This window comes from Mercenaria mercenaria, unplaced genomic scaffold (assembly GCF_021730395.1).
Source record: "Mercenaria mercenaria strain notata unplaced genomic scaffold, MADL_Memer_1 contig_1911, whole genome shotgun sequence".
Classification (NCBI taxonomy): Eukaryota; Metazoa; Mollusca; class Bivalvia; order Venerida; family Veneridae; genus Mercenaria; species Mercenaria mercenaria.
Genome location: NW_026459929.1, coordinates 35,694 through 56,554, shown reverse-complemented (window position 1 = coordinate 56,554; position 20,861 = coordinate 35,694). Strand labels below are relative to the sequence as shown.

The window sequence follows — 20,861 nt, the reverse complement described above, 5'->3', positions numbered from 1 at the left end:
TTATTTTGACATGATGGCATAATGCTAACAGCAAAAGTACCTAATTTCTGTTATAAGATATATAAATACATGTATATATGCTAGCTCAAGTAAAACTCCTTACCAGAAGTACTGGCAGCACATTCTTCAGATGAAGGAAAAAGTTCTATATTTCTTTCTCTTTCGTTGCAAATCACGTTTGTAAGCATTGGCATCATATTGATCTCTGCCGATTGATTGACGGTCATTTCTCGACTTTTTGCTGCAGAAATTCCTTCCTCTTTCTGTACAATGTGTTTGGCTGCTCGGGACGGATTGTCGTCAGATGTTTGGTCTGTATTATAATGATCAGCAGAATTTACGGGTCGGTCCGTCTGTGATATTACGCCGCTCTGGCTTCTTTGCGATACAACGTTCATTCCTGTAAATGCTGACACAATTCAAGTCTCATGTAAATCAAATGGCGACGCACAGGAAAAAGAGAAGATAAGATAAAAAAGATAAGATTTTTATTTAATAAATCCTGATGTTTGAAACTTCCTTTCCATGTATGATTACTCTTCTTTTATTTAACTGTATAATTAAATAGATCAAGTATAAATGTGAAACAAGAGTGCCAGACTGTGACAAAATACGCCCGTCATCGAACTTAGCCTAATTCAAGGGGCATAATCCAAGAGCGCATGGGGCAATTTGAGTAGTTATCGTACTTAGTCGAGATATTTTGCCCACATACATTGTCAGCAAGTTTGGTAAAGATGGGATGAAAACTGTTCGACTTGCAATTTCCAATGCTTGCCATGTTCTCGGTGCTTCCGAGGGATCTACTTTCCAGATTTTATTAGAGTGCGGACAAGGCTAAATTGGCAGTTTTTAGAGTAATTGAAGGGCCATAATTAAAGTGTGTCTAAGGCGATTTAGCTGGTTATCGTACTTGGCCGAGATATTATGCCCACAAACATTGTCAGCAAGTTTGGCGAAAATCGGATGAAAACTGTTGGACTTAAGAGAGCGGAAAATGCTAAATTCGCAGTTTTTCGACTAATTCAAGAGCCATAATCCAAGAATGCCTGTGGCAACGTGGCTGGTTATCGAAGATGGCCGAGAAATTATGCCCATAAACATTGTCAGCAAGTTTGGTGAAGATCCAATGAAAACTGGCCGACTTAGAGATTGGACATGGTTTGGACGCCGACCACCCGCCAGCCGCCCGCCGTCATAGGTGTTCCATAATACGCCCCGCTCTTTCAGAGACGGGTGTATAAAAAGATGTTTTGAGAAAGTATGTGGTATGCGCCATATTATGTTACGTCTATTAAAATAAAAATTTTGGACACTTGGATAGTAATGTCATTTTTTCAGCGTATGTATGTGTTTTAAAATAATTTCAAATCTATAACACAAGTCACTGACTTTACCTTCCTTATTCTGATACGTATGATAAGAATCATTTGCGGTACATGTTGCAGGATGTTGTATTTTTACTGTGGTATTACTTTCTAACGACGATTCTATTCCTGTTCGCCGATGATCATTTGTTTCACACTTTTCCAGTTCAGCTGGAGGTTGGGCGTGTGACTCTTGATCCGATTTATCTTGAACAGTTTGACTGCCTGCTTGTTCTAAAATATAATTTAATCATTTGGAATTAATCTTTGAATACGATACATTCGACTTGATCACTTCAAGAGTGTCAGTTACATACATCCTGAATGTGGTTAAATATGATATAAGGTAAAACGCATTTTAGACAAATTAGCTGTTCGAATACTTATTTCTGTTGATAGTGATGATAATTTTGAATTGATCAATTGAGAACTACTTGAAAATTTAAACCTTTGTCAGTTCTAGTAACACTGATAAACGAGTCCACATCTGCTGCTTTGTTCTCGCCTGATAGTCTTCTATCTGTTTGGTAAGTGTCCGAACAGGTGCAACCTTCCACTTGTACTTTTGAATTAGACTCACCATTTTGTGATCGTGTGTCAGAGCAATGTAATCTGTTGTTGTGATCTTGTTCAACTGCTGTTTTAAGTTTACCTGAAAAAATAGCTACTTGCAATTGGAGAGATTTGCTTCACTCGAAGTACTATTTCGTCTTTTTCATGACATTCATAAACAGCAAATATGGCACTTATCATACAGTTCTTAAATACAGCAGATATATGTATTGCTTCAAAGCAACACTTTATACATCAGCGCATATCAAAATTGTGTTTTGCATTTTAAACGGTTTAAAAAAAAGACCTGTTGCTCAGACGAGTCCGACTATAAGCATTTCCCCAGGACGACAGTATTAAAACTTTTGTATATAGAAGGAAGATGCGAGCCGCATTTACAAAATGCTTGCTTTAGAACTGATAAGTAACATTTGTTTGTTTGTTTTGGGTTTAACTCCGTTTTTCAACAGTATTTCAGTTATGTAACGGCGGGCAGTGTTCCTGGGTTCTGTACCAGTACAAACCTGTTCTCCACAAGTAACTACCAACTTCCCCAAATGAATCAGAGGTGGAGGACGAATGATTTCAGACAAAATGTCTTTCATCAAATCGTCACGAACATACGCCTCACCCAGGGCTCAAACTCACGACCCCGCGATTCGTAGACCTGCGCTCTCCCTATTGAACTAAGCGTGTGGGCTGATTAGTAACATGTTTGGTTTTATTATACTATCGTTTCTATCTTGTATACTAGTATTTATGTCATCAAGAAATTGTATAAAACAACAAAGTTGCCTAACCAGTTGCGGTGGGCCTCCGTGGCCGAGTGGTTAAAGTCACTGACTTCAAATCACTTGCACCTCACCGATGTGGGTTCGAGCCTCATTCGGGGCGTTGAAATCCTCATGTGAGGAAGCCATCCAGCTGGCTTACGGAAAGTCGTAGGTTCTACCCTAGTGCCCGTTCGCGATGAAATAATGCACGGAGGGGCATCTGGGACCTCCCTCCATCATCAAAGTTGGAAAGTCGCCATATTACCTATAATTGTGTCGGTGCGACGTTAATCTCAACAAAAAAAAACATGTTGCGTAAATGCATTGACTCTTTGCGCAACAATTTTATCAAGTTGTTTCTCACCTTCTACATTATCCATTTTATTACTAATCTCCTGTTCCAATTTTGATGTAGTCGAGCTTGACAGATATGTTTTAGATGTAGTTACTGTGTGTCCTGCCTGAGCTATAAAAGAACATAAGCCAAAGTTAAGATTATCTGTAATACTAATCCTAAATATTGGCATATCTTTGAGTTTTTATCAAGCTATTTCTGATGAAAAATATAATTTCCGATACACAGAGAATAATAAAAGTTTGTTAAGCGGCCGAAATATACCATTGTTCCTAAAATGATTACTAATGATTAATAAAAAATCTCTTTACTTGTCAACTGTAAGCATGTTATCGTCTCACCTCTTTCAGTTATAACAGGTTTAACAGACTCTTCTTTCTCTGATATTTTGCTATGTGCTAAAGGCCCACTGTCTAATTTGACATTATTCTTCTTTTCTCCTTCGTCTACACTTTGATTTGGAGTGAGCCAATGACAATTTTTAAAAACATTGTCTTTTCCTGCCGGAACATCTTCACCCGCTTGTTCTTTGACAGCATCTAAATATGTGATGAAGACTGTTTTTGATTAAAAGATCGGAACATTAGTTGAAAAAATGTGTTCTTATTTAAAAGAAATGGTAGAATTAAAAGAGAGTGAAAATCAATTATCGAAAAGCAAAGGGTGGTAGTAATGCTTTCAGCCTGATAAATAAAATGGATCAATTCAGTTACAGCTCTACGTCAAGGGATTGATTAGGTCAATATATCTTTATTTGTAATAATGAAGCCATTTATTGCTCACGAATAAAGCAACAATATATATATAGTAACGAAAACATGACAGGTCACATCATGTAAATAATTATAACATTACACAAATTAGTAAAAATGTTGGAAACAAGTATATTAAATGCATGTATATTAACATGCATGTACATAGTATACAATTATTGAATGACTTGCCACTGAATAGCCAAAACTATTGCCCCAGCTCCGCAAGCCATTAATTGTTTTATTATATGAAACCAGTAATAATTTGTCATAATTAGTTTTTTCAAGTTTTGAATAAAGCCCAGCAAAATTTAGAGTTGACCAATAGTCCGGCCAATAGCACACACTACGGACTGGTGATTTATATAAGGTGTCATGTAATACCAGACATTATGTTGATTAATTTCACTGTAACAGTTAACATATTACTTTTTCCTGTATTTAGTAAGAATAAATATTCGAGAAACAATTTGTATCTTTCAGCGTGTTAATAAGTTTTCGAATTTGACATTATTGTAGAATTTAACCATTCATTGATTCTGATTTAATTTGGCATTGGACAGAAATATTTCTTCGTATGTAATATTATATCTTCATAATGTGAACATTATATAACAAAATGATATTCCTCTTTTTATGTTCTTTAACATTTCCTATCAAACGGTACGCTTTGAATTTTTCGGCCATATTCTATTTCAAGTTGGGGTGGGGGGGGGGGGGGGGGGGGGGGGGGGGGGGGGGGATGCGTTCTTAACTTTGAACAGGCAATAAGAGATTTTTCTGACAAAACATAGTATAAAGCCAACAGATCGGTAGATCTTAAAAAATGCCATTGAAGTCTTATTTAAAGTAGCTTGTCATTCTTGTACAAAATTGTCTTAAACCAAATTTACTACGTTTTGCGCATTTGCATTAGTAATAAACAAGCTATATGTTATATACAAATATTTTATGTGTCAGGACTAGCATATACTAGACCTAATTTAGGAAACGTCTATAGATACAGGAAATTTTATCAGTCTCTCCATAAAAAAGTGTGTTACGAGTACAACGTTTCACATCAAGCATACGTTTATACAAAATCATACGGACTCGTTTGATTTTATAACCTGCATTAAAGCCCATACCCTAGAGCAAGAATAGCGTAATTAATCTATCGGACGCTAGCAGTGTTTACCTTTCTTATTTGGATCTGTTTGTTTAGCATCATTAGTCATCCATGGTAAACGATGTTGATTTTTTTCATTGCTCTTGTTTTCTAACGATACCACAGTTGCCGTTCGCCCACGAACATCTTTTTTATGTTTTTCCTGTTCAGCTGAAGGATGAACATGTGACTTTTGTTCCGATTCGTCTTGAAGCGTGTGACAGCCAGCTTGTTCTAAATACGATATATGCATGCTATTGATCAAAGTTAAACTTACGCATTTAAAGTAATAAAGACAATGATGAATTTCCAGTTCCAAAAATGCAGCCTCTCAAAAGCGCAATCCACAGTACCCTGACGTTCACATCACTAGCACACATACACAAACGCACGCATGAGCGAAGTTACGGACAAAGCAAACACACAAGAACAAAAAGATCAAACAAAGGAACACTGTGGGGCTCCGCCTTGGAACAGTCAGTTGAAAAACTTAAGCTTACATTTAGAAAATCAGGGACTCATAATGAAGTTTGTTTAAAATCAATCACATTAAGTATAATATATTTCAGGAAAAGTAACAATTCTTCCTTCCTTCGTTTCAGGAGCAAACATATTTGATTTTAGTTTTCTCTTTTGGGGGGAATTCTAAAATATTAATGACTTCTACATGTAGTTTTGTATTTTACTTTTTTTTTAGACTCAGCTTAAAAGTAAGTGCTGCATCAAATGCTTTGCTTATGAGTATTTCATTACTGCTATATAAAAGATTTAAAAATGCATAATGAGGCGATATGCCTTTAAATGATCACACCCACATTTTAAATACCTTTTGAGTGTTAACATTACAATGATTTTAACCAACAGTCAGAGCATATTGTGTCTGACACATAATATTCTAATGCAAAATAATCTATTAACGGTAAGTAACGTCTGTCAACATCATGAAAATGATGAACGCAGGCTTGATATAACAAATATAGGAGCATCCCGCCAAATCAAAAAAGCGTCATTTGTATAGTACATGCAACTATTGTAATATACGATCAATGGCCGAGACAGGGGAAGGAATTCTTTATTTCTCAGTATTTGGTAACATCTACTAGTAACATGAAGTGGGTGCGAAAACGTTAATAGACTGAAATTTACTAAGAAATGAACTCTTTATTTCAACGCAATTAATACTCTTTCATTACGCAGTGTATCATGTGAGACTTAAAATTATTTGAATATTACACATCAACGTGACGCATTTGTTATTTTCAACACTTGTTACATGTTTTAGTTATATTATACATGTTTTTTTTTCTAAATAAAAAGTCACGGAAAATAATAAGATCACCTTTTTTACTATGCACTTGTTTTGACTCATTGTCAGTGCGTGGTATATAGTGCTGATTTCCTGCAGTGGTTTTACTTTCTAATGATTCGTTTATATCCCTTTTATAAACTTCTTGTTCAGTTTGGTGTTTAACATGTAATTTTTGATCCGGTTTCATCTGAATCATTTCAGGATTGACTTGTCCTGAAAACGAAATACAATTCAATAAATTGTATTTCTCTTACAACTGTTAGTTTTGAAATTATCTTTAACGTATAATAATTACTTACAAAAGGTAATAAAATGGTTTATAGAAAGTGAAATACTGGCATATGAGCGATTTCAACATCGAAGGAGGGAGGGGGAGGGTAGCAACGGGGTGAGGGCGGACAGCCAAACGTACTCATATACTTCCACAAAATAGTTTGACAACCAAAATACGTTCTACGCCATATAAATCGTATAAAATCCTTGCCAGGACATCAACATGCCCTCTTAAATACGCCTTTTTACCCGTATTTGCTTTTTTTCTGTGAAAAAATCAGGATTTTCCCCAGATGTTTGGAAGGGATTGGGCATGATATATGCAGCCTCACTCACTCTCAAAATCTCCTAAGCCTACGTTAAATCCATATTCTCAAAAATATATATAATGTTGATATACTTTAAAAGAGATTACAGTGAATATCTTTACGTCTAACGATTTCAATATTACAAATTTATGATTGGCGTATTAACCTTCATCATTGCCATTTATATCCGTGTAACTGTTCACATTTGCAGTTACGTTCCCTCCTGTTCGTTTTTCATTGGTTTGATAAGCATTCGGATGGACACTTTCTTCCAGGTGTACAGTTGTTGCTGGCTGACCATTTTGTGATTGAATGTCTGACACAGGTGTATTTTTAACTTCCGTTTTGAGAAATATAGGAACGATGATAATATATGTACATGTAGTAGTTTAAGAAAGCTATGGCCAATATGCTATATTCTAACATAAAATGACCAATTTTAATAGACTGCTAGAAATACCTTTATACATTACAAAAATGTGAGAATCATTTTGCATGGTATGAATGGGCGATGTGCGTCATAAATGTTTTTTTGAACTGTGGCTGTTTAAGATTAATTACGAAATTCGTTGCAAATATTGAAGCCTTTGTTACCTGTCATAGTATTAGATGTAATCACTTATATACATATATAAAAGCGTTTCTTCGCAGACCTATATCTAGATTATATTACACAAGCTCAATAATTTCTTTTATACCTGATATTTATCAGATAACACACTTGCTCCAGTTCAAAAAGCAGTTTATTCGGGTAGCAGGTGATTCCCCTGCATTTGTTAGAAATTTTGTTTCCAAAAGGCAGAAATCGAAGAAATACACACGCAGATTCAGTTAAAATGGTTTCTTTGAACTCAACATATTATTTTGGATATTTAAATGTTCTGAATTAAAGAAATAACTAATTTCTCGATTAAGGTATCCGATCCACAAATAAGCAAGTTCTATATAACACTGCAATTAAAATACATCAAATATTGATGCCTGGTAAGCTCATATAATTTTTGGTATCATTTGAACGTGTATTGTCTACTGAAAAAGAAAATATAAATAACATGACTAAAATATGTTATCTAAATTTTACTTTTTTACTTTTTAGTATAGACTACAATGATACGTCAATAGAAATCCAGTTATTTTAGTGAAAGATTTATCATTTCGCAGGCATAAAACATGGCTGTAGTGATTCTTGCATATTATTTATGGTCATCTTATTTTCTACATCTTGTTCAGGATATACAACTCTTTCAAATGATACTAAAAACATGGGGTCACCAGGCATCGAAATATACCTATTTGTGGATCGGATACCTTTTATGCAATTCAAAAAATCGTTTAAATGTAAATATTACTGCTGCAAGAAACTATGTTCGAATCTGTGATATACAGTGTATTTGGAGAAATATATGCAGATTATTAGGTTTACATCGACAATATAAGGATATTACATGTATTTCTGTGTAAGACGGGCTTTCCCTATCCAAGGGACAGAGTGGAATGAAAATCCGAGCGTTTTTTTTAAACCAAACTGTCCCAAGGGTTTGGAAACAGCTCTCACACAGGCAGACATGTAAGATAATGTTTCTTGCCTATCATATTCAAAATACTAGTAGATCGTGAAGACAATTAGATTTGGGTATTTCCTGGCATTATTTTATAGTTTATGCCGTCATAATTGTACTAGTTATATGTGGCGTCTCCTAAGTGCACGCTATTTTAGACAAGGTTCAACCATAGGGAAAGGCAGGAATATTTATCCCTGGCGTATGCTCGGCAAATGTATACCTTCCGCGCTAGGTAGGTATGAAATATGCATTCGTTCTTCAGTAGGATGATAGTGTACTCTTCAACTACATAAATGATACAGACGTGTACTGTATTGAATTGTATTGAAATTGAATATATTTTTATATATACTTGAATACGGATTATTTTAAAATGCTAAGAACTATTATCAAATATTCACCACAGAGTTGGTCGTCAGAAGCCAAATCCATATTGGTTGAATTTCGAGAATGTTGATAGACTCTATGAACATTTTCTAGCTCTCTCCTTCTAGATATAGTACTGGTTGACAAATCAGAGGAAGCACGTTCTTCTTTGCAGGCACTTACTGATATGTCTATCTCGTCAATTACAGGCGCTATTTGTTCAATACTCTGGTCGCGAATATTATTCTCGTTGTCCAAATCTAGAGTAAATGTGAATGTATCTGTAAACCGTACAGTGTTATAGATTTAATTATGGTATGAATTAATGTCATAAAGTACTTATATGTCATTAAATTGAGTCCTCTAGCTAAGTAGTCACATCGCTTTCGGAAAAGATATCAAGATGGTTATTTTTGTACGCAAAACTCAAGTGGTCCTAGAACTCCAGTTATTGATACACAGAACATATATGTATTATGAATACCTGTACCAAATGGCTCCTCGAATGACCTTAACATTATCAGTAAGTATATTTGCATTATCGCGTTTCAAAACGTAAAATGTATATGGAAGTGTTAGATAATTTTTCAAACGGAGGAAAATAAAGACAGTGCGGACAATACCGTTGAGAAAAAATTGATTATCAAGTAAAACAATTATATCAAATCGTGACCAGTTAAAGATAAATCGTGCAAAACAAACTCTTTATGTACATATGAGTTTACAAATGTATATATGACATTTCTAAAGGAAATAGTAAAGTAAAACAAGTAAATGAAGTATTGCCATGCAATACAAAGTCCCCTACTGGAAGGCACCTAATTTTCTCTTCTGCAGTATAACATAATGAACTGATATCTGTCAATGATGTATAAACAATATTATACTACATATACAATATAATATAACAAAGCACTTGGATTAAAATTTACATATATAAAAACGTACAGTTGTTTTCATTTGGATTTTTTTTTGGCCGATTATACAAAAAGTTATCATAAAAGATATTTATAGTAACAACAAAGTGAAATTAACCCTAAAAAAAAAAAAAATCTATAAAATATAAGTCCACAAGAAACTCTTTACCAGGTAGAGATAGATCAAAATACACCTAAAATTTGGATGTACCGTGCATGTTGTACCACAGAAAAGTGGTCTCAATTTTTCCCTACGGCCAGTAATAAAAAAGTTACAATATAATCTATTTATATTAACAACAAAGGGACATAATTCTAAAAAAAAAGTGTGCCTCATAGTGGTGAACATTTCTGCCAAGTTACATCAAAATCCCTCCATGCATGAAGAAGAAATGCTCCGGACAAAGTCATTCTTGAATTTGACCTTTAACCTCTAAGTATGACCTTGACCTTAGACCTTGAGCCGGGGCTTTGGCACAACATCTTGTCTCATCCAGGGAAATGTTTGTGCCAACTGATATTCAAATCCTGTTTTGTGACCTTGACCTTTGAGCTAGGGGTCTGGGTTTTGCGCATGACATGTTGCCTCATCATTAGGCACATTTGTGCTAAGTAGTATCAAAATCCCTTCATGGATGGCAGAGTTATGGACCGGACAGGAAAAAAGCCCTATTGACATTTGACCCCCAATGGTGACCTTGACCTTTGAGCAAGGGCTCCGGCATTTGCGCTTGACATGTTGTCTTATCATGGGGAATATCTGTGCTGAGTAATATTGAAATCCCTTAATGAATGACAGAGTTATGGACCGGACAGGAAACAGACCCTGTTCAATACCATGTTAACATTTGACTGCTAAGTGTGACCTTGACCTTTGAGCTAGGGGTCTGAAAGTTGTGCACGACACATCGTCTTATTATGAGGTACAATTGTGCCAATTGATATTAAAATCCCTTCATAGATGGGAGAATTATGGACCGGATAGGAAAAAAGCCCTGTTGACCTTTGACCTCAAATTGTGACCTTGACCTTTGAGCTAGGGGTACGGGTTTTGCGCATGACACGTCGTCTTATCATGGGGAACATTTGTGCCAAGTAATATTAAAATCCCTTCATGGATGAAAGAGTTATGGACCGGACACGAAACAGACCCTGTTCATGCCATGTTAACATTTGACTGCTAAGTGTGACCTTGACCTTTGAGCTAGGGGTCTCAAAGTTGTGCATGACACATCATGTTATTATGAGGTACAATTGTGCCAAGTGATATTAAAATCCCTTCATGGATGGCAGAGTTATGGACCGGACAGGAAAAAAGCCCTGTTGACATTTGACCTCCAATTTTGACCTTGACCCTTAAGCTAGGGGTCCGGGTTTTGCACATGACACGTCGTCTCATCATGGGGAACATTTGTGCCAAGTAATATTAAAATCCCTTCATGGATAAAAGAGTTATGGACCGGACACGAAATTGCGGACGGACGGAATGACGGAATGACGGAATGACAGAATGACGGAATGACGGAAAAGCGCATTCCTATAGTCCCCGAAACTGGTTTTCAACCAGTAGGGGACTAATAAGTTCGTACTAACGTTAAATCAATATATTGTCATGCTCAATTCTAAATCAACTAATTCACTGACTGAAAATTAAAGACACTTACCATTAGTAGTTGCTTCAGATAACACGTCTTCAACATCAACATTTTCTTCCAGTTCTGATATGTTTGAAGGATGCATACAGCTACTGGAAATATTCACTTGTAAACGGGATGTGTCATTTGCCAGTTTTGTTAAATACTGTGCTGGAATAATCTTTGGAGATATATTTTCTTTACTGCCGTTTATTACAAACTCAGATTTGTGATTGGTTTCAGCTTGGTGAATAGTTTTTCTTTCGGTTTCATTCGTTTCATTTTCGTGTGAATCATTTATTTGAACTCCTTGCACATGCCGGACTTCTGGCGTAGTGTTCACTGTATAGTCATGTTCCTCGTCTAGTTCTTCTCTAGGACCATTTGTAGCAAAAGTGCCGTTATCATGTTCCATGAAAGTGTTTCTCAAATTCCTGTGGTAATAATGAAAGCCGGCTACGCTTGATCCACTATAGTTTGTGTAGTCAACCCTTGGTACTGAACGGTTGTGTAACATAATCATCCTCTGGTTGGCGGACATGTGTTCAACGTCCATGTATGTTGGGAACTCTGATTCTTGTGATGTAGATATACTATCTATTCGTCTGATTTGAACTCCTTCTAAGTAAACAAGTGGATTGTTTGGACCAAAAGTTGTTGCAAGAACATCCTGCCTCATAGGAAGGTTGGCGAAAGGAATATGTTCATGCATTTCAACTTGCTCAAATATCACTGGACGCACTCCATGCACTCTGGGCAAGCGTACCTCTCCCCTTGCAGTTCTTGTTGAAAATGAAGATGGTCCTTGTGTATTGTGTTCACTTGCCGAGTAAGTGAAAAATCTTTCACATCTTCCAGGAAATAAATTATACGGTATATCTACTGTAACATTTGCATCAAAAAATATGCAGTTTGGTGAAAATCTTTGATGAATATCTAATGGGACTTCTGCTATATGCCAATTTCCTCTACAATAACCGCAACAGTAGCACACGACAATATCTCTGTCTTGACTGTAGTAGAATCCAGCCTTTACGAAATCACGAATGTCTCGAAGGCTACGAGGAGAATCGTAAAATGTGATGTATCTAACAAACTCATATCGCATTTCTCTACGGCTTAAGCTTATACCTCGTCTGTTAAAGTTAAATTTAACATATAAACCAAAAATGTGTAGAGATATAGCTGTGTTAATGTTATAACGCGGTAACTCTTCCATTGGAATAAAGCTTCCATTGTTATTTCCCTCGTCCATCCTCTGAAATGAAAGAGAATGTTCAATGTTTGAATAAATAGAAATTTAAGGTACATTTGGCGAGTATCAATTAATCACATTTACACGGACAGGAATATGGTATGTTAACGTATATTGGGATAATTTTGTATACAAGCAACATATGTGAGTGTCTCTGTGATTCTGCAAACAAGTGCGTAAAAGTAAAAAAAAAGAAAAAAAAAAACCTGTGAGAAGCGGGATGCAGAGGTTATTTATATAAAAATATTATAATATTATATAAAATACTAGTAATATAAATATCAATGTGATTATTTTTCCAGCCTCAGTAACTACTTTTGTCTCAATATATGAATGACATATTGTCTTTAAAGTCACTTATCACCGTTTAAAAAGTAAGAATTACTAGAAGTTGATTAATATTTGAAAAGAAGTTTATAAAAATATTGATTAGTAATTCTGTATAGTAACATTCAAGTGAGCTTTATATTGACATATTGTTCAGATAATGTGAGGGAAAAACAAGTACACCTTGTAGAACACAAAAAAAACTTTCTCAAAACTTTACAGACGAAAGTGCACCAATAATATAATTCAAAATATATTAATCTGAATCTACTAAACAGGCTCAAGATTACAGTTATTTGTTTATAACTATAAGGAAGCGGTTACGCGGAAAACAGTGCCTCTGTTTGGTGGTGAATTTTAAGGTATTAGATCACTAATAGAGAACTCCTTTCTGAAGAGTATTCAATTCCTACCATAAACATACTTTTACTGCAATTCTTGGGGTTGGTGTGGGGTAGGGGGGGGGGGGGGGGGGGGGGGGTAGGTTCAAGGGACCAAATTTTATTTTCCTTATTTTCCTTTTTTCTAGTAAGTTTTTACTTTCTTTCAAAACTTATTATTGATTTCTTGTACAAAAATGGAAAAAGAAGAATCTTATAAGCGATTTCTTGGTGTTCAAAGTGAATTTACTACTTAAACAGAAGGGGTAGAGTTACTCATCTTTAAAAATATTGAGTAACACGTGGTGAAAGTTCTCTATTTTGCTTTCACTCTTAGATTATGTATTGTGGAAGAAAATTAGGTAGGTTTTACGTCTGCCCTAAGGTTATTTTTAAATGGAGTAAGCAAAATTCAAAACAGAAACACAGCATTAAATTTTGACCTTATTTTTTCAATGTTAAAGTATGAATTCGGTCTCATTAAATCCGTTTACTTGAGGCACAATAGAAAAAATGATATTGACATTTTTATTTTGTGTTTTATAATTGTTACCAATAGTTTGATGTTTCTTTTATTAGAATTAATGATAAAATGAGTTCTCTGCAAACGTTTTTGATAGTGGCATAACTTTGAAATTTGTCTCTACTTGAGCTTGAGGAGATACCATAAGTTATACAAAATTTATCAAAAACGGCACGGTAAAAGTTGTTTAAAAATTGCAAAATAATGCAAAACACGGTACCTTTCAGAATATACCAAGCAAAGGCCATTTTGTAAACATTACTATTAGTGATCTAATACCTTAATGACGTTTTGAGTGCAAGAGCTGCAATAAATGGCGTCATGTAATAGAGGAAATATACAATAGTAGATATACATGTACAATCCGATAGAATGAGAATATTAGAATATGCAAACATGATTTTTGATAGGGCCTAGTTTTTCCCTTTTGCAGGTATTTAGAAACTATTCTTCATACGTGTGTAATTTGGTTCGAGATGGTGGAAAAACAGCCAGTTAGTTTATCGTGACAGGACTTTGTTCTATTTTATAGTTCTGATTGGATTCCAGACAAAATTGCGACATTGTACAGTGTCTTTATAGAGTATGTAGTAAAAATAACTGTGGTCTAAGGCCTGATATTCACAGATAACTCAAGAAGTCACTGTTATTTATCATTCTATATAGCTGTAATTTTGGCACTGAATGGCATATAAAAAGAGTAAATATTTGGAGTAAGCATTATATTTGCTGAAAATGTTTTAGTTAACATATATACATCCACCTAAAAAATCCGTCTTTCCGTTAACATATTTCTGAAAAGTTTGTGCAGGTCATATATCTGTTATTTAAACTGTAGATTTTGGCACAGTTTACATATATAAGACTTGATCACACTCTGACACTTTCAGAGTTGGGGAAAAGGGATTGTGGTATAAGTGTTCATGGAGAAATTGCTGTGAGGGAAACTTTTTATATTTTACACTTTCTTGGAAGTGAGATTGTTTTGAGATATTATGACTTGCTTTCAGTCAGATTGTTTTGAGATATTATAACTTGCTTCCATCAATTTTTGGTTGCTGTACGGTCACAGGTCTTTCAGTTTCTCACAAGTTGCTGGGTCTATCGCATTAATAGTCACTTGAATTAACACTTGTCCCTGGAAATATATGTAGAACCAGTTGTAGTTTCTCAGGATGGTATAATTAAGGATTCTACAGAAATTAAGACAGTTTGAGAAATTCAACACTATAACTATTTCTTACATGGAGAGGAACTGTTTATTTTTTCTACATAATGAGAATGTCAGAATATGCATAACATGCCTTTTTCATGGGGCCGATATTTTGCCTATTTGCGGCCATTTATAGCCTTTTTGTGTTGGAATGCAGCCAAAATAAATATTGTTCACCGTCTATATAGAACGTATAGTAAAATAACTGTGGTCTAAGGCTATTAGTGCGGGTACCTTTTTCATGAATTTCTGATTTGGGAACATGGAAGGCAAATAAGAAAATAATGGCAGACACGTTTCAATTCGGCTTGTAAATGAAAGGTATTGAACTTTGCATTTACCCTCACGTTCTAGCTCCGGCTTTAGCGGAAATCTGTTTTACTACAAATTGAATTTACTTCATCATCCCACTAAGCCTGAATATATAACACCAAATCATCTATAAATAATTTCAAAAGTTTCCAGACGTAGCAGATATCGTTAAATATCTCACTTGATGGATTTTAATGTATTTAGTGAAAATTACTGGCCAACGACAAATAAGACCCTTTTTCTCTCGAAATTTTACAAAAAAAACCCCAAAACTTTTCGAATGACAATTTTGCTTTCATTCTTACTAAGATATCTCCAAGCTTTTTAAACAATCGTCCAATCAAAAAGATTAACATGGCCTTCAGTTGCTTAGGCCTAAACTTTTCGGAAATTAGTTTTGTGTCAAAAATAAATAAAAATAAGAGGGTTATACCTTTAGAGCATCATTAAGATTTTTAACATCACTGACCATGTTTAAAGCACAGAAAGTGCAGTTTTGCAACTTTTTGTTAACATTTTTACGCCTTACGTGATACATCTAAACTATTTGACTATGAACGTATGTCATGACAAACTGTATTATGGCAGGTAACAATTGTGTTTAGTAAGAAACTAAATAGACAACAAAAGTTTGTTCAAGATCCATTCTAAATGTTTATATTTTATTATTTGTTTTACCTAGAAACAATATTGTATGCCAAGCTGACCCAGCTAGCAACTGAGATGATTTTATTGAGACAAGCATTTCAACCAGATGCTATGCCCTCTAGAGTGATAGCAAATCTTTTCTTTGATTTTAAGCTCATTGTCTATTCTATGGACCAAATAACCATGTTTTACACATGACGTACATATTGACACCAATTCTGGACAGGTTTCATAAGTAAGAGGGCCATCATGACCCCCTATATCGCTCACCAGAGTTGATGTGGCCTACTCATCACGTTTTTGATCCCACATGATAAAACAAGATTTTCCTTTTATCTGGCCTACTGTCCTAGTTTTTGACCCCACATGACCCAGTTTCAAACTTGATCAAGAGGTCATCAAGACAAATTTTCTGACAAAGTTTCATAAAAATAGAGTCGCAACTGTGACCTCTAGAATGTTCATAAGCTTTTCCTTTGTTTTGACTGGGTGGCCTAGATTTTGACCCCACATGACCCAGATTCAAACTTGACCTAGAGATCGTCAAGACAAAGATTCTGACCAAGTTTCAAAAATATTGTGTCCTCTAGAATGTTCACAAGTCAAATGTAGCCGGACGACGCACGGCGGACGACGGACGCCGACAGACGCCGGACAATGACAGGTCAGAATAGCTCAGCTTGAGCTCTTCGTGCTCTGGTGAGCTAAAAACAGTTAAAATATAAATAAATCTTTTCTACGTTTTAACCTTATAACCTAGTTTTTATTGTCAGATGTCTCTGTCTCTAATCCGACCTGAATTTCATTACGGGCGACATTATATATTTTTACTATTACTTAACCTCAAAATTTATTTTTGATCTCAAGATGACCCATTTTCCAACTTTCATTAAGATGAATGTTCTGACCAAGTTTCATATAGATTACGTCGAAAGTATGGCGTCTAGAATTTTAACATGGTTCTTCTATTATGTGGCCTTATGACTTAGATTATGACCTCAGATAACCCATAGATTTCACACTGGCACAAGTTTTGACTGGGTATCATATAGATCAGGTAGGAGATATGGCCTTAAGAGGGTTTACAAAGTTTTTAGTGTTGTTATATTTTCTCGTCATTATGGGATCATGGAGTCCATTCAATATTTATGTAATAGAATTTCGCTTAAGCCGTTGCTAGGGACGTGGGGTGTTTCACTTTCCATTAGCACACATGAGCAGACTTAATGAATCTGCGTCTACTATAATTTTGCTTGACTGCATTCTAAAGGGTCTTCTCACAGATTTTACTTTCTAAGAATTGACATAGTGCCCTAGTTTATGATACCAGATGACCATGTTCCGACATTGTTATCAATTCATAAAGATAAATACTTTTACCAGGTTTCATAACGATCAGATAGAAACTATGGTCTCTTAAGTGGTAACAAGGTTTCTATGAATAACCCAGTGTCCTACATTTTGACCCTATGTTACTTTTCAAAGGCAACTGTCATGACCAGGAGGTATAAAAAATCTGGAGTAGTATTTTTGTATCGCTTTTTTGAAATGCCTTTTGAACAACCTTTGAAACATCGATGTATGCCTAATAAATGGCATGACTGAGTAAGGTATTCATACACAGTCTGTTATAAAGTCGTCATTTTGGAAACATCAGAAGCCATAATGATTTGTTGACAATGATCATAGTTAAGATAACAGCGAGAAAAATTCTCATCACAATTTAATACAGAACAAATCAGGAAGCTTACGTAAGATGGTCTCTTTCCCTGTACTTTGTCTAGTAGGTTTATTGTTCTATGTACTACTACGTAAATGATGAAACTGTCTAAAACAGTTTCATCAAAACACTGACGTGTATTATACTGTCCACAGACGAAGTCACTAAATTAACACCTGAAGAAAAGAAAAAGCACCTGTAACATTACTCCAATGAACTGAGAAACTTCAACTGATTTGGAAGGGGGTCATATTCATGTTTAAATCCAACAAAACACGCACGCACACATAAAGCTTGCATATTTGAAAAGTAGCATAGTAGAAACAAGTACTATCAAGAACTGTCGGAGGACAGCAACAAGCATTGCTAATTGAATGAATTGTATGAATGTGAAAGTCGTAAAAGAGGCATAATTTTGTAGAATTGCCAAACAGGGTTATGGAACATGTGCAATGCATATCAGCTCTTGACAATTGACAAGTGTGTAAATCCATTTCTACCAGTGGGTACTGCGATACCAAGCTTACATATTAAAACTTAACCAAAAACTGCTTAGTAAAAAAGTGGCACAATTTGTTATGGAACCTGTGCAATGCATGTCGGATCATGGCAGTGAACAATCGTGAAAAGTTTCTATCCATTCCCATTAGTGGGTACTGAGATAGCTTACATACAAAATATTAAATCGGATCATGACAGTAAACAAGTGTGTGAAGTTCCAAATCCATTCCCATTAGTGAATACTGAGATACCAGCTTACAAATAAAACCTTAAACAAAAACTTCTAAGTCGAAAAAGGGGCATAATTTTGTAAAAAGAATGCAAAACATAGTTATGGAACCTGTGCAGTGTAAGTCAGATTATCAAAGTGAATAAGTGTGTGAAGTTTCCAGCCTAATCAAATCTGGACGCCGACGCGGAAACCGACACATTGGTGAGTCCAATAGTTTTACCTATTCTTTGAATAGTCGAGCTAAGATGTAAAATCATTGAGTTCTATAAATGATAGCAAAAGCATTTATTCCCAACAATATAAAGAAATATTGTAGTTCACTTAATACTACGAATAAGTCCATTGTTAAAAAAGCCAAGTCTTGACCAAAACACACTCAAGAATTACAGGCCTGTTTCCAATCTGCCATTCCTCTCAAAAATCCTTGAAAAAGTGGTAAACAGAAGAACTGAGGAACATTTGACGAACAATCAATTACATGAAATAAACCAGTCAGCATACAGAAAATTTCATTCAACTGAAACCGCATTGTTTAAAGTTCAGAACGACATTCTCGAATCCCTTGACAAAGGTGACGTCACAGTACTTGTGATGTTGGACCTGTCGGCTGCATTCGACACCATTGACCATAACACCCTGCTTCACAGACTAGAATTTAATTTTGGATTCGCCGATAAACCCCTTCAATGGGTGGCATCATATCTAACAGACCGCTACCAAACAGTATGCATCGATGGCAAACTCTCTGAACCAGTCCTTATGAAATTCAGTGTTCCTCAAGGATCTGTCCTAGGCCTAAACTCTAAACGATGTACACAAAGCCAGTCGGGTCCATCTGTAGAAACCACGGTCTAAATCACCACTTTTATGCAGATGACTCCCAACTCTATCTATCGTTTAAACCAGTTGACCAAGCATCAAAGGCAGCCACAATCACACGAGTTGAACAATGCCTAAGAAAAATCATCTCGTGGATGAATTCAAACATGTTAAAATTGAATGCAGACAAAACTGAAGTAATTCTTTTTTCGAGTCAAAAACACTCCAAACATGTTGAAAATCTAGAACTGAAAGTTGGCGAATCGAGCATAAGACCATCAAAAACTGTTCGAAACCTTGGTGCTACGCTTGATTCGAACATGCACATGGACCATCATGTTAATTCTGTGTCTCGAACATGCTACGGCCAAATACGACACGTTGGTCATATTCGACCATATTTGACAACTGAAGCCACAAAAACCCTGATAAACTCGCTTATGACCTCACGATTAGATTACTGCAATGCTCTTTTGTACGGCGTGCCAAAAGCAACAACGAGCAAACTGCAAAATGTCCAGAACACAGCTGCACGTCTTATTACGAAAACAACCCGTTTTGAACATATAACACCAATCCTTAAAGATCTTCATTGGCTTCAAATACAAGATAGAATCAAATACAAAATTCTCATTCAAACATTCAAGGCCTTGCAACTAGAAATCTGAGGTCAGCAAATGCAGCAACAACGTTTGTGCCACAAAAAAGTCGACTGGTTACCTACGGAGATAGAAGTTTCAGGGTTGCCGCCGCAAAACTATGGAACTCTCTCCCTGACAGTCTCAGAAAAGATTCATCACCTAATTCATTCAAAGGAGCTCTCAAAACACACCTTTTCAAAATTTTCTACAACACATAGATACCAGCTGTGACTGTTTCTACTCATAATAAATATGCCATTGTTATTTTTGTAATTCAGAACTACAGCAAGTCATTCGTCGCTGACGAAGATCTCTTAACTGTACCATTCATCATGTAATTAACTAAATTGACAATCCATCTTTTATTTCATCATGGCATATTTTAAGGGTTTTGACGTTCTATGTGCGTGTTTTTCGCAAGACTTGAGTTTCACTTGAAATGTGTGGTATTTCTATCTAAAACAGTACATGATGGCACCATTTACCGGGAGGTTGAACCACTATATGCAGCCCGTCTAGGCGTACCAGATGTTTAAAGCACTGGTATTGGCAATAGGGGTAAAACGACCTCGGGGGTGGGGGGTGCGGTCATGGCTGTTTGTTACAATAAGGCTGTAAATATTATCATTGTTCATATGTTATGATATTGTTGTAATAACTATTATTTTTTATTATTATGTACAACGCCATTGAAAATATCATTTATAAAAAAGGTGTTTAATCAAATTGTTTAGTTTCAGTTTTGTGATTGCATATGTCATGTTTTGTTATTTTCCTACATATCTGCGATGTGTCACATGTTTAATTGTAAAGCGCCTTTGAACGTATATTACATATGAAAAGGGCGCTCAACTAATCTGGTATAATAATAATAATAATACTTCAACAAAAAAGCTATTATTAGCCACAAAAGTAATATAGAGGGCATTCGGTAAGCAAAACAATAGTAATAACAATAGACCCAGAAAAGATAGT

At 35.4% G+C, this 20,861-nt stretch overlaps 1 protein-coding gene across 8 annotated transcripts in view; it reads right to left on the bottom strand.

Annotated features, from left to right (window-relative positions):
• Positions 1–20,861, bottom strand: part of LOC128551988 (uncharacterized) — a 47,633-nt gene that overhangs the window by 15,354 nt on the left and 11,418 nt on the right. For 4 of the 8 annotated variants that reach the window (XM_053532963.1, XM_053532966.1, XM_053532968.1 and 1 more), the window contains exons 3-10: positions 11,346–12,573; positions 8,800–9,024; positions 4,977–5,180; positions 3,389–3,586; positions 3,057–3,158; positions 1,816–2,019; positions 1,398–1,601; positions 104–409 (exon numbers count right to left, since the gene is read on the bottom strand). In XM_053532963.1, coding sequence (XP_053388938.1) covers positions 104–409; positions 1,398–1,601; positions 1,816–2,019; positions 3,057–3,158; positions 3,389–3,586; positions 4,977–5,180; positions 8,800–9,024; positions 11,346–12,570 — 2,668 coding nt within the window. In that variant the 5' untranslated portion in view covers positions 12,571–12,573. Of the gene's footprint in view, positions 1–103; positions 410–1,397; positions 1,602–1,815; positions 2,020–3,056; positions 3,159–3,388; positions 3,587–4,976; positions 5,181–8,799; positions 9,025–11,345; positions 12,574–17,724; positions 17,868–20,861 lie in introns of those variants that run through there. The other 4 variants (XM_053532965.1, XM_053532967.1, XM_053532969.1 and 1 more) reach the window with 4 other exon arrangements.